Below are 14,942 nucleotides of genomic sequence, written 5' to 3' on the forward strand. Positions count from 1 at the left end.
GTTTTAACCCATTCAAGATCTTCTCCGCATTGAGCTTTATTTCTCTAATATTTTGAATGACGCAGCAGCGGCGCGTCTCGTGGGCTAGACTAACAAAACATTAAAATGCAACAACGTCACTTACATCAACATCATCGCATCTCGCGCGCCACTGATGACGCTCCCTGACGCACAGATAACATTCAAATGCAAATGTTTATTTTAAATTCAACTAATATTCATTCTTTATTCACAATCTCCTCATCACAGGCAGGCACAGCACTCATTTGAGCATGTGTTCGTGTTTGTGTGTGCTGTCTGCATCACTCATAGTCCTATGTCACTATATCGTGCACTTTATCGCACAATTTTTCTATCGATATCGATGAAGGTGTACCGTCAATAAATATCGATACCGTTTTATCGCCCAGGCCTAGTTTTAACCCATTCAAGATCTTCTCCGCATTGAGCTTTATTTCTCTAATATTTTGAATGATGTAGCAGCGGCGCGTCTCGTGGGCTAGACTAACAAAACATTAAAATGCAACAATGTCACTTACATCAACATCATCGCATCTCGCGCGCCACTGATGACGCTCCCTGACGCACAGCTAACATTCAAATGCAAATGTTTATTTTAAATTCGACTAATATTCATTCTTTATTCACAATCTCCTCATCACAGGCAGGCACAGCACTCATTTGAGCATGTGTTCGTGTTTGTGTGTGCTGTCTGCATCACTCATAGTCCTATGTCACTATATCGTGCGCTTTATCGAACAATTTTTCTATCGATATCGAAGAAGGTGTACCATCGATAAATATCGATACCGTTTTATCGCCCAGGCCTAACTTGTAGTATACTTTAAATCTTAAAAGTATATTTTAAAATCTGTATTATTATGAATTCAATTAAAGGCCACCTACATGCAATTAAAGAAAGTACTTTCATGACTGCTTCTTGACCCTTTTAATAAGTGTGCTTTGTAAATGTCAAGTTAAAAGTTTTACTTTAAAGAAGTACACTTTGTTGTGCTTTACATAAGTACAGTATTCTGATGTTGACTAACATACTAAGCACATGTTAAGTACTTGATTATAACTTAAACTGTAGTGTATTATTTGATATTGTACGCACCATATTCAGTATATTCTTTTAAAGTATATTATTTCTGTAATAAATACTCTTTTTGAAAGTATGCTAAAGTGTACTTCTTTTTCACAAGGGATTACGGTGATTTTACTACGGTTGAGGAATGTTTGAGTTCGTAAAACTCCCTTAAAGTGATTGTTCGCCCCAAACTGAAAATTATAAAACGGATCGTTTTTAGTTTTATATTTATATTCTGATTGGTTGAGCCACGTTCGAAGCTGTTTACACTACAAACATACACCTTTGTTTACTTCTGTGTGTTGCTCGGCAACCACTTTGTTGCAACCACAACTGATTCTGAGGAACTACATTGTTTGGTGGAAGAATACTGTTTTGATTTATATCATTACACTTTATTTGCTCTGTTTTATTCTGTGAAACCTTACTACGTATATGGAATAACCGTTTTATAAAAGCAATAAGCCCTGCGAAGTAGATAAGTAGACTCCGCTTCGCGTTGTGCCTAACAACGCCCCTTAGCGGTTATAAATTCACTGTAAACCACGGCTTCTTGGGGCTTATTGCTTTATTCTACTTAACATTTACTCACCCTCATGTAATAAATGTTTAAAGTATGAATTTTCATCTTTGGGTGAAGTATTACGCTAAGAAGAATCAGCTCATGGTAAATAAGGTTGTATTTTATTCATGTTATTCATTTATTATTAGGTTTTTTTTTTGTTTTTTTTTAACTTTCAGTATCATTACCTGCTGCAGAGCTGAAAGGACATCTCTGGTCGTCCCTCCACTTCAGATTTTGTGTGAACAACCTCCCACACACAGGGGTTCTCTGACCCTGAAAGAGGAAAGAGTAGGATGTTTAAGCAAGCTATGGACTGGATTTGAATTTTGGCAATGTGTGGGTCTTTTAAAAGGGCTTGAGACTTTCATGATACACAATTTTTTTATTATTTTTTTTTATTACGAGCTCTGATGTGACGTGTTCAAGTGGTATTTGAATACCATGTCTGTCTTAGATCTACTTCTCTCTCTCTGACAGGAACAGAGCTCTTGTTTAATCCATGTCAAACTCATGTTCATCAGAGATATCTCTTAGTTTACACAGGAAGATCACGTTGCACACACCTGCTGAATTTCCAGGTCGGACCTGAAGGGATGAAACAGGAATGAGCCAGCGGAATTTAAAAGGATCCAGATCCCCGGGTCGTGAAGACGTCTAGTTGGATAAACATACAAATGTCTGTTAGCTGTCTGTCAGTATAAAACTTACAAACAGCAACCAAACCATGACTGTCAATTTAATGTGTTACTTAAAAACACTATTAATCTTGACCTCAGACCTGCATGTAAATTCTGTAATTTAAGCTTGAAGTATATCAAAAGAAAACAAATATTTGTTTCTATATGTAACAATATATAATATATTCATACATGCCCTCTGTTCAAAATTTTGAGGTCAGATAGATTTTAAGGAATTAATATAATACTTTTAGTATAAATCTTTTAATATAAAACTTTACTTGACAGTAAAGACATTTACATTGTTACAAAAAAAAAATCTATTCCAAATAAATGTTGTTCTTTTTAACATTCTATTCTTTCTCAAAATCATGGTTTCCACAAACAAACATTGACAATAATAAGAAATGTTTCTTGAGCAGCAAATCAGCATGTTAGAATGATTTCTGAAGACTGGAATAATGATGCTGAAAATTCAGCTTTGATCACAGGAATAAATTACATTTTACAATCACATTTTAATGCAGAAAACAATTATTTTAAATTGTAATAATATTTCACAATATTGCTGTTTTTATCAAATAATTGAAGCCTTGGTGAGCATAAACAGACATCTTACAGAGCCCAACATTTTGAGCAGTATATTTTGAGCAGTGTATATTTTGATTTCTAAATTGTTTTTTTGTCTATTCAATAAATAGACCAATCTGCTCTAATAAAGTAATATCTGTTCATGTAATGTTCTTAAGTATCAGTATTCTGCAAATACTCAAGTACATGAATAATTAAATATTTGGCATAGCATGAAAATATGTATATTTTTATGAACTGACAGACCTAATAAAAATACCCCATGTGCTACATTCCAAAACTCACCATTCTTTTCTTTAACTTGCTTTCCCGATACACCAAAATGAGTGCACTCTTGAAGACTGGAGGAATAAAAACACTGACTTACTGCACTGACTTTTTAATATTATACATTTATTATACGGCATAAACTGCAAGGTTTTTAGAGTTACAGTAAATCAGATCTGACTTACGGAAGAGGGTGAGTTCAGGGTCTTTTCTCATGCGGCCCAAAGAGGGCAGAGGGTTTTGCCAGAGTGCTGAGCTGTGAATGATGAACTCTCCCATGGAGATCTCCGTGACCTGAGACACACGACACACAGGCTTGATATTGAAATCATAAAAGGGAAAATATACTGCATATAATATGATCCCTGTATGCTTTTAAAAGTAATTCTAGAATTGTATGCACCTCCTTCTCAGGGCCACTCTGCTCTGCTACTAGTTGATCGAACACTGTGCCATAGTCCTCGTAGATCTTCTGCATCTCATTTATGTGACTGGCCACCTTCTCCATGGCCTTTAATGCCTCTGCACCAGACAGAAAGGAGACCATTTATGTCAGCTGACTCACTGAATTCATAATTGAATCACTAATGGATTAAAGGCTGACTGAATTTAAAAGCAAGTCAGATGAGTAAATGATGACAGATTCTCACCTGTGAGGTGGCTGTGCTCGTCGCTCTCGGGGTCGGTGAGAGACACCAGCTCCCTCAACAGCAGCGGGTACTTCAGAACTCTCTGCACGGGTTTAATGAGGTACGACTCCAGGGTGGACGAGTGCTGTTTGGTGGGGTTTCTCACCTCCAGGAACTCTTTGAATGCCCAGTCTGTTTTTGCTGCCATCAGACAAATCAGAGAATGACATGAACCAGGCTCATCTTCTTTCGGCTTCTTTTGAAATATGCCACGAGACATGTCAGATGAGGCTTATGTTTTTGTTTTACCTCTTTTGAGAACTTTCTGCACCTTAATGTGATTGGCACAGAAGCCACTGTAAAGCTTGAAGTGATCTGCATAGTATAAGAAAGAGCCACCCAGGGAGAAGAGGAGTTTCTGGATGCGAGATTGAAAAAGAAAACATGTATCAAATGTAAAACAGATTAATAGTCTAATTAAATTAACAGTCTGCATGGTGTCTGTATAATGGACAGATTTTGTGATGTTATATCCATGAGTGATAACCACGTACAGTAAATGTACTATTTGTGACCCTGGACCACAAAACCAGTCTTAAGTTGCACGGGGATATTTGTAGCAATAGCCAAAAATACATTGTATGGGTCAAAATTATAGATTTTTCTTTTATGCTAAAAATCATTAGAATATTAAGTAAAGATCATGTTCCATGAAAATATTTAGTAAATTCCCTACCGTAAATATATCAAAACTTCATTTTTGATTAGTAATATGCATTGCTAAGAACTTCATTTGGACAACTTTAAAGATGATTTTCTCAGTATTTTGATTTTTTTGCCGCCTCAGATTCCAGATTTTCAAATAATTATATCTCGGACAAATATTGTCCTATCCTAACAAACCATACATCAATGGAAAGCTTATTTATTCAGCTTTCAGATGATTTATACATTTCAATTTTGAAAAATTGACACCTTTTAGCTTTTATTAATATTTGGACTTATATTATCAGTTTTCATTTTAATTTTAGTTACATTTTGAGTAATTGTATGTGATTTTTTTTTATAATTTTGTAATTATTTATCTAAATAGTTTACATTTTTTTTTATTTCAGTTTTAGTTTTATTTTGGTTAGTAATTTTAAACTAATTTTAAACAATAGTGCGTTGACTTGACCCTTACCCATAATTCTGTATGACAGACCTATTTATGTCATTTTGTTTTTAAATTTACAACAAAATGCTTGACAAAAGTACTTCTGGAGTATTTAATTGTATCGTTTATTCCAGGTGATCCAGACTAGGAACTGATTATTTTATGCATCAGAGGGTTAATCATACAATCCGGCATAATTTCATCACCATATTTTACCTTGAGTTTCTCTGGAGTCTCTAGTGCATGGTAGTCTGGTGAGGAAGTTGTCCTCTCCTCTAGGGTTTGTAGGAAAACCCTCTGGAAGTCCAGCATCTCTGGCAGGCTGCCGAACAGAGACTCCATCTACAGGAAAAGGATAAAACTGCAATTACGGACATTATGTGCTAAACTGAGCTCGGTTCTGACTCAGTTTAGTTAAATATAACAAAATAAGACCATTTGGACTCCAAAACACATTATTTTACACCGCAAAACATACCTCATCATGACTGAGGAAGGTTTCTCTTTGTAATGGCTTCAGATAGATCTCAAACAGAGATCCAAGGTCCTAAACAACGGGACACAAGTGATATGACAGTGTAAATACAGAAAAAGGCATTATGCTTTAATTAATGTCTCCATTAAAACAATGAATACACTTTGAAAAATGCCACAGCTGCGGTTTAGTACCTTGACATAAGATTTCTCCGTGTCCACCAGCTCTTGAATGACCATGCGCAGGCGCTCTGTGACGGACATCTGACGGGGAGAGGATCTGGCATGGGCATTTTCAGTGGAGTAAGGGTTCCTGTGGCCCTCTGGCACAAGAACGGAGCCTTCAGGGAACGTCTGGTAGAGATTACACACCGTCTCTGAATTCTACAAAGTAAAGATCAATGTATTTTAGTTCTGTTTTTCAGTAGAGTGCTGCAGTGATGATGTATTTTTGTAGGCCAACCCAGAAGTCAGCATCACTCTGGTTTCCTCAACAAAAACGCAGTAGAATTTTTACTTTAGCTTTTGAATTGTTGCAGATAACAAGCTTTATGGTTTCCACCCTTTTTTCAATAAGATGATCTTCACAAATGAACACAAGTGTGATTATGAATTATGAAGTCGAAATACCATCGCCAGAAGTAAAAAGTTAAAGTTAGGCAATAAATAATCTATACCTATCTACACTGAACAAAATTATAAACGCAACACTTTTGTTTTTGCCCCCATTTTTCATGAGTTGAACTCAAAGATCTAAGACTTTTTCTATGTACACAAAAGGCCTATTTCTCTCAAATATTGTTCACAAATCTGTCTAAATCTGTGTTAGTGAGCATTTCTCCTTTGCCGAGATAATCTATCCACCTCACAGGTGTGGCATATCAAGATGCTGATTAGACAGCATGATTATTGCACAGGTGTGCCTTAGGCTGGCCACAATAAAAGGCCACTCTAAAATGTGAGCCTAAGGCACACCTGTGCAATAATCATGCTGTCTAATCAGCATCTTGATATGCCACACCTGTGAGGTGGATTTTATAAAGAATCATTGTTTGGTGTCATATAATTTTAAGGTTAAAACTTTTGCCAAAGATCCCTTGCTACCTAGCTCGTAGCTTACTTATAATAATTACTATAATAGCTTACTTATAATAATTGTATTGACCGTGGCCAGGGAAATACAAAGATTCAAATTGTTAAAATATACTAAGAATCACCGGCTCGCTGGACGACCCTTGATTTAAAGTGTAAATTTAAAGTCAGTTTTAATCAGGTTGACTCAGAATTTTCAGATTCGAGTCCTTTCAAAACCTGAGCTAGAAATAAAATTAATGATTAATTCCCTTATAGAATTAACGACTTAAATTGCATATTAAGTCACTACAGTGGCAAGAACAGGTTAGCAGTTAAAGTGTCATTCATTTCACATTCATGTTTTTTGGGGGGAAAATCCAAAGCAATTTTATTTGTAATTTCTTTAAATGCTAAACGGTGTGTTTAGCATTTAAACTTTACACACTGACTGAATCAAACTCTAGTGGAATCAAAGGGATTTCAACACACTCCCTGTGCCTGGGACGTCACCTGAATGTTTTATGAATGACGCTCTCACCCACATTCACTCACTGAATGCTGTATCAGTGACCTGCTTCTTAATCAATACAATCCAGCACTGCTGGATAAAACAACCGAACCATTAGAAACAGGCTCCAACAGTGCCTGAGGGCAAGAAATGTTGACTCAAAGCTCAACTCAAAAATGCAAATGCTCTCCTAAAGGCTTTATCTCCAGAGCACATGTGGTGCGCTTTCACCGGACCGCATAAAAAACAGCATCACCGGTGAAAATTCAAGCCATTTGTCATCGTAATCTGTGCTGTCAGAGTGTAATAAAGTGCTGACAAACTGATAAATCCCTCTGGGCGGCTCTGCAGAGCTGCTCTCAACACGTAAAGGATGGAAAAAAAACCTACTATAAAACCCATACGAAATTATCATTCTTTTCAAAACTCGGTACAATCATAATGAAGTGCATTTGAGAGTGTTTTAAGGTCATAGGAGATGCGTTCACAAACACACACTGTAAAAAAAATTCCGTAAAATTTACGGTAAAAAAACGGCAGCTGTGGTTGCCGGAATTTTACCGTAAAAAATATGTACAGTCTTTTATCGTTAAATTCACGGTCATTTTTTACAGTGCACTCATCTATTTTGACACACAATGCACAATCAAGTAAGATCATTTCAATGTCCACAGTAATTACAGACCACTAGAACACAACAGCATGAGATAAAATGGTCCAGGCTATCTGCGTGCAGAAACACAAGTTATATAACCATAGCTGTAACACTTTATTATAACTTGTAATAATTACTCTGTATTGTGAGGGGACATTTGAAGGACAGCGAATTAGGGCAGCTTTCTGAGAAAAATATTATAATGAAGTGAAACTACTTTCTTTCATGTTGAAAATATAATTTCTATATTTTCCGGTTCTTGTCTGCCGTGCTGCCAAAGACTATAGAATACCTAAAATGTGTCACTCGATGTTTCCCCATTCAAAGAGATATGAGCTGCACTTGCATGCCCGAGAGGCGTTTCAAAGATGGCCGCTGAGTGAAATGACTTGCCTTAAATGGACTTTGCGTGCTGCTGAGTGGTTTGCGATTGTAGCTCCGTGTAGCTTTGATTTTCTGTTGGAATCTTACTATCACAGAAGTCAGCGCATAGAGACTCTTTCACCTAGATATCATACTATAGAGACTGTCTGTTCCTCGAACTAACAAATACAAAAAACGTCCAAACCAATTTAAGAGTAACAATTTAATTGATGTTCAACAAATAAAAAACAGATATAATACAGTTAAACAAATGATAAAGCTAGGCTTAATGAATATTAGATCCCTTTCTACGAAAGCGCTTTTAGTAAATGATATGATCACTGATCATAACCTAGATGTGCTCTGTTTGACAGAAACCTGGCTAAAACCAGATGATTACATTACTTTAAATGAGTCTACCCCTCAAGATTACTGTTATAAACATGAGCCGAGTCCAAAAGGTAAAGGGGTGGTGTCGCTACAATTTATACATAGTAATATATTCAGTATTTCTCAGAGGTCTGGTTTCAAGTATAATCCATTTGAAGTAATGGTGCTTCATATAACATTGTCCAGAGAAACAAGTGTTAATGATAAATCCCCTGTGACGTTTGTACTGGCTACTGTATACAGGCCACCAGAGCACCATACAGATTGATCAATGAATTTTCTGATTTTAGTGCTGGCTGCAGATAAAGTCTTAAATTGTTGGTGATTTTAATATCCATGTTTATAATGAAAAATATGCATTGGGATCAGCATTTATAGATATTCTGCACTCTATTGTGGTCAGACTAGTGCTGTGTTCAAAACATCGATACGACGATGTATCGTCACAGAGATCTAATGATACAAGTATCGATACAGCTGGCCCTGTATCGATATCGAGGCACATGCGCTGCAGTGGACCGCGCTTAATTTGAATACAAGAACACCATTTAAAACGGAGTAGAAAAGTGCAAGGTTTCTAAAAAATAATGAATAGAGCATAATATATTGGCTACAACGAGGTTTAATCTGGCCACAGAGGAACACAACCGGTGTTGCCTGATAGGCTATAAAGAGACGTAATCCCCAAAACAGAGCTTCCCACTTGCGCAATAGGGAAATTACCTGCTAAATGTGCTACTTATCTTTGTCAACCATGTGCACGCACTCTCTCCACTGTTTAAACGCGCTTAGTTTCTGAAAACACCGGTTAGCTTGCAGTTTAGCGATCTCCACTTCAATATTATATTCTCAGAAAAGTGTAATTTATCAAGTGCTCATTTATGAGAGAGAGAGAGAGGCTGTGTATGAATTACCACCGTTTTTCATGTAAAAAATGAAACATATGCCATGGCCCATGTTACATATGGTACAGTTATAGAGGCCCTTCATAATGCAGAGTTCAAGTGCCTGTTCTGCCAATATAGCAACGGCCCTATGGTATGCATCATCCGTTCATGACTTCAAGGTTAGATTATTGTAATGCTTTATTGGGTGGTTTTCTCTGCGCGTATATTAAACAAACTCTAGCTGGTCCAAAATGCAACAGCTAGAGTTCTTACTAGAACCAAGAAGTATGACCATATTAGCCAGGTTCTGCACTGTCTCCCTATTGAATATCATACACATTTTGAAATCTTGCTAATTTCTTATAAAGCCTGACTTTAACTGAAAAATTGACTGTTTGTTATTGTCCTCTTGCATTGACAAACTTTTTTCCTGTTTAACACTAAAACCGCTTTGACACAATCTGTATTGTATAAAGCGCTATATGAATAAAGGTGACTTGACTTGACTTCTAAGGATGACATTATTCTTTAGAAAATGTATGAATTAAATGTTGAATTCCTTATAATCGCACACAAAATGGCTTGCACTTCAGATTGTTCATTGTAAAAACAATATGAAGTTAAATATTTTTATTTAGATAATACATTTGACTCAATTTCTACCAGTAAGGATAAATAATATAAAAAGTAGTTTACATAATAATTATATACAATTTTATAAAATTGTTTAAATATTTTTGTTTATATATTATAAATATATATTTCTGTAAAATAGTTAACAAGCACAGTGAAACTTTTTTTTCAATGTACACCCTAAATGGACATGTTACTGTTATTAAATATTACTACTAAAAATTTAGATAAGTGTTATTTAAGTTTTATATAATTAACATTATATAATGCATAACATCCAAATATGATTATATATAAAAATATATTCATCAAATTTTCATCTGCCATTGGTTGGTAAAACTGATAGTCCTGCCCCAAACAAATGCAATCTACAAATGGCTTACATATAGTTGACTCATCCTTTAAAGATCTTTTACATAATGTACAATGTTTATTATATTAATAAATGTTATTATAAAGTGTTACCATAAACACATGCAAATAATCACTTTATAACCACAAAAACAAAGAAAAAAGACTGAGAAATGATGTCAGTACCAGTGAGATGCACTCACACCTCCCACACACGCTCACATCATCCAGCAGTCCCACCAACATCTCCTTGAGGGTCTGACGGAGAGACGACAGCGGGAAGAGCGCACAGAATTCCTCTTCATCTCCTCCTGCACTGTTCTGTCCCACCACCCGACACATGACCTCAGACCTCTCCTCTACACATGTACTACACTATAGACACCAAAATACTCTGTCTACTGCAGGTACATGCTAATCTCTCTCTCTCTCTCTCTCTCTCTCTCTCTCTCTCTCTCTCTCTTTCTCTCGCTCTCTCTCCAGTCTCTGTAAGCCTGGATTAAATCTAAATGACCACATGCTGATCTGTTACTGACCTCCCATAAAGCAGCAGTGAGTCAATCAGACATTTTGTTCACTGAGAGATGCCGTCCTACAGAAAACCTTTTTTTTTTTCATATAAAAAATAGCAAAGGTCAAACAGAGAAACCTCAATCAACATTTCACATCTTGAGACTTTATAACCTTTTTGAAAATATTTGTACTTCTGTTTTTATGTATTTGCCCAGTATTTCAATCGGAGGAAATATAATTTTGACCAAACAACCAAAGTAGACTGAAAATGTTTAATGCAAGATATGTTTCCACAGTGTTTAAAAGATATTTGTAAATATGATGTTAAATCAAATTTTATTTGTATGCCTCAAAATAACTATGCATGGTCATAAACAGCAAAATACAGTGTCCTGTTTGACATTGTAAAACTGCTTTGACTCAACCAGTATTGCATAAATATATAAATAAAGGTGACTTGACTTGACTACAGTTAAAAAGCTTCGGGTCAGTAAGATTTTTTAATGATTTTTTTTTTTTAAGTCCCTTATGCTCACCAAAGCTGCATTTATTTGATCTGAAATACAGCAGTAACAGTAATATTGTTAAATATAAGTTATTCCTAAAGAAAATGCTGAATATTCAGCATCATTACTCCAGTCTTCAGTGTCACATGATCCTTCAGAAATGATTCTAATATGCTGATTTAGTGACATTAGAAAAAAATATTTTTATTATCGATGTTGAAAACATAATTTTTTGTTTTTAATATTTTTTTGTGGAAATCGTGATACACTTTTTTTCAGGATTCTTTGATGACTATAAAGTTCAAAATTGATTTGAAATAGAATTTTGTAACCCAGTACTGTCACTTTTGATCAATTTAACACATCCTTGGTAATTAAAAGTATTAAAAAAAACTTACTGACCCCAAACACAAATTTGTGTAAACTTGAATACTGAAAAATGACTGCCAAGCCCTACATGCCGTGCAAAAACATTTTACATTTTAAACCTTTCAAAGCAATGAAAGTCAAATATTATTGTTTGCAGCTGCCAAGTGTGCAGTAAGACTGTGGAATTCTGTTGAGCACGTCTCTCTCTCCATCTGACCCCATAACACCCACCGTAATCCTGATCACACCAGCCAGTCTCTCAACACAAGCTGCTCACACCTCCTAAATCTCTGACAGCACCACAGCTCATTCCCTCGGCTTACCTTTTCGCCCCACTTGGCCTTATCGTTCAGCTCCTCCAAAGCAGGCGTCGCGGAGCCCTCGGGAAATTCCTGCTCTTGAGCTGGATCTGAGGGAGAAAAGGAGGTGGACAAGATGTTAATGAAAGAGTGGTCTGTTTTTTTAAAGTAAGACGTGTTAAGTCACGGTGATAGAGAGTGAAATAAAGACACTCAAGGCTGATTAACTCAGCGCTCTCTCTCGGGATATGGCTCAATATAGTCCGACCAGTGCAAGCATTTGACCTTTATTAACCGCCATTGAACTGATCTCACTAACTGATGCAGGTCCACTTCAGCAGGCCTCGTCTCGGATTCTACAAAGCTTGGCATTGCATCAAATGGGAAAACCTAATATGCACTAGGTTTACTGTTAGAATAATGTTACAAACCCCTCTACAGGAAACACCATCCTGTAGAGAATAACAGTCTTGTTGTCTGCGGAGAGCCCTGTGGTGTAATAGTTTATGTCTGGGCATTTTGACAGCGTCATGCTGTGAAACAAGTTGTCCATCGTTAGGTTCTCATCATAAAAACAGCAGGAGTTGTTTCATTGTTTGCAGTACGTCTAAAGAGCCAGAGGCCGCCAGCAGTCACAGCCCTCCGCAAGCCCTGCAGGCAGTTTCTTCACTAATGCCTGTTCAGTTGATGGGTAACCAAATACATTTAAATTCTACTTACAAAATCAAATAAAGTTGAAGTTGGTTAATATTTACTGATGACTACTGTAGCAGTTTACCATGATTACTGTAGGTAAAAATGTGCTTATCGAAAACATTATTTAAAAAAAAACGTAAACTGAGACTTGAACGTTCTTTCATTTAATGGGTGTTTTTTGTTTGTTTGTTTTTCTCATAAAAAGGGCACGGCATGAGCTAGGACCACTGCTGCCCCCTCAAAAACCTAGCCACATGACATCCCTGGAAACAGTATGCAGAAATAAATACCCAGACCACCAATAAGAGTCAAATGCAAAGTTTGTTGCCCTCTGCAGTTCATGTAGGGTTAATGCAGAAAAAGCAGGGCACATCCAATATTATTTGAAAAGATATAATGGCAAAATACAATATTATTCAAAAGTTTGGGGTCAGTAAGATTTATTTATTTGTTTGTTTTTAAAGAAATTAATACTTTTACATTGTTGCAAACATTTCAAATTTCAAATAAATGCTTAAAGTTTCAATTGGTCGAAGAATCCTGAAAACTTTTTTTATCAAGGTTTCCACAAAAATATTAAGCATCTCAACTGTTTTTAACATTGTTGATAATAAGACATTTTTCTTCCAGATTGGCTTATTAGAATGATTTCTGAAGGATTGTGTGACACTGAAGACTGGAATAATGGCTGCTGAAAATTCAGCTTTGCCATCACTGGAATAGATTACAATTTAAAATATATCAAAATAGAAAAGCTATGACACTCTTTCAAAAACATAATAAATAAATAAGTAATTCAAATTTTTTACATTAATCTTTCATTTTTAACATAATCTTTCATTAATTTTAAATTTAGAAAAAAAAAGTTAAAAACTCTTTTCGGACCCCAAACTTCTGAACGGTAGCGTTTATAGAAGAGCAGTGCATTATAAAGTGCATTGTGCTTTTCTACCTGTGGTCCACTGCTCCAGGTGAATGATGTCGCCCTGAGGAGGTTGGGGTTGATCAGGTTCACTGGGGTCACAGTCTGGCCAGACGGAGCTTTGGTCGTCTGCGCTGTTATCCTCGCGTCTGAGGATGAGACGGAGCTCTTGCTGGCTGAAGAAGCTCTGCATGAGGCCGAGGTCAAGAGAGGCCACACTCACACCATTAAGAGTCAAGATCTCGTCTCCAGCTTTCAGACCTACAAAGACAATACACATCATACAAATCAATCACAATACGTTCCATCAATCATAACATTTAAAATCGTATCGAGGCATAAGATATATTGAAATGTTACCTCTAATAAACGCCAGGCCTTCAGGATTCACCTCGCTCACATACACATGACTTCTCCTGGCACCATCCACATGACCTGTGACCGCAAAACCTGCAGAGAGCCGTAAGATTAAATCAATCATTGCCAGAATTGTTTCAACACATTTAAAGGAATGTTCTGAAAAATTCTGTCAAGATTTATTCATTTACATGTTGCTTTGAACCTGTGTGACTTTCTTTTTTCTGTGGAACACAAAAGGAGATGTTCAGCGGGATGCCCAAGCTGAACTTTTCCATACAATGAAATTGAATGTGTGGTTTTAGCACTTACAACTCATTTGTTCTCTAAGTACACTTAAATGGCCTTTTTTCATTCATATTATATGAAAGTACAGTTTTTAAAAATATATACATATATATTAGAGCCCGACCGATATGGGTTTTTTGGGGGCCGATGCCGATATCGGTATTGGGAGTAAAAAAAGACCGATACCGATATATCGGCCGATATGCTTTATGTGTAGGCTATATTATAGTACAGTATAGTCAAAAGTTTGGACACACTTCCCATTCGTGTGTCCAAACTTTTGACTGGTACGATGTAAACATCTAAAATTAATAAATAATAATAATTCATATTTTTTTTTGTTTTTTACAAACTTTGTGTTGTGTATTTTCTGGTAATCAAATGAACATGCAGAACATTCACTGTTTTTTTATTTATTCATCAAAAATAAGACAAATTCCTTGAAATTCCGCGTTATACAGTAAATTCCGTTTTTATGACTGGATTCCACCATTCAGTTTGTGTTTTCTGCATTGCGGAAATCATAGGGCCCTACTAATGTAGCAAACGAGTATGATAAGCTCATTGTGAGAGTAAAAGACGGGGACATTGTTGTTTATTTACTTTAGCATTGAGTCTCTCCAACTAGGTGACAACGTAGCGTTAAATCACCATTCAACAGACTCAAGCCACCACCGCACTG

The 14,942-nt window shown here is 36.2% G+C and overlaps 1 protein-coding gene across 1 annotated transcript in view; it reads right to left on the reverse strand.

The window, feature by feature from the left end:
- LOC107679662 (T-lymphoma invasion and metastasis-inducing protein 2-like) overlaps positions 1-14,942 on the reverse strand; it is a 33,563-nt gene that overhangs the window by 6,970 nt on the left and 11,651 nt on the right. The window contains exons 11-22 of the mRNA XM_016475279.1: positions 13,976-14,065; positions 13,646-13,876; positions 12,022-12,107; positions 10,497-10,685; positions 5,645-5,833; positions 5,454-5,522; positions 5,192-5,317; positions 4,129-4,237; positions 3,841-4,020; positions 3,594-3,712; positions 3,376-3,484; positions 3,209-3,264 (exon numbers count right to left, since the gene is read on the reverse strand). Of these exons, the coding sequence (XP_016330765.1) occupies positions 3,209-3,264; positions 3,376-3,484; positions 3,594-3,712; positions 3,841-4,020; positions 4,129-4,237; positions 5,192-5,317; positions 5,454-5,522; positions 5,645-5,833; positions 10,497-10,685; positions 12,022-12,107; positions 13,646-13,876; positions 13,976-14,065 (1,553 nt within the window). The remainder of the gene's footprint in view (positions 1-3,208; positions 3,265-3,375; positions 3,485-3,593; positions 3,713-3,840; positions 4,021-4,128; positions 4,238-5,191; positions 5,318-5,453; positions 5,523-5,644; positions 5,834-10,496; positions 10,686-12,021; positions 12,108-13,645; positions 13,877-13,975; positions 14,066-14,942) is intronic.

Source organism: Sinocyclocheilus anshuiensis, unplaced genomic scaffold, assembly GCF_001515605.1.
Source record: "Sinocyclocheilus anshuiensis isolate Anshui unplaced genomic scaffold, SAMN03320099.WGS_v1.1 scaffold280, whole genome shotgun sequence".
Lineage (NCBI taxonomy): Eukaryota > Metazoa > Chordata > Actinopteri > Cypriniformes > Cyprinidae > Sinocyclocheilus > Sinocyclocheilus anshuiensis.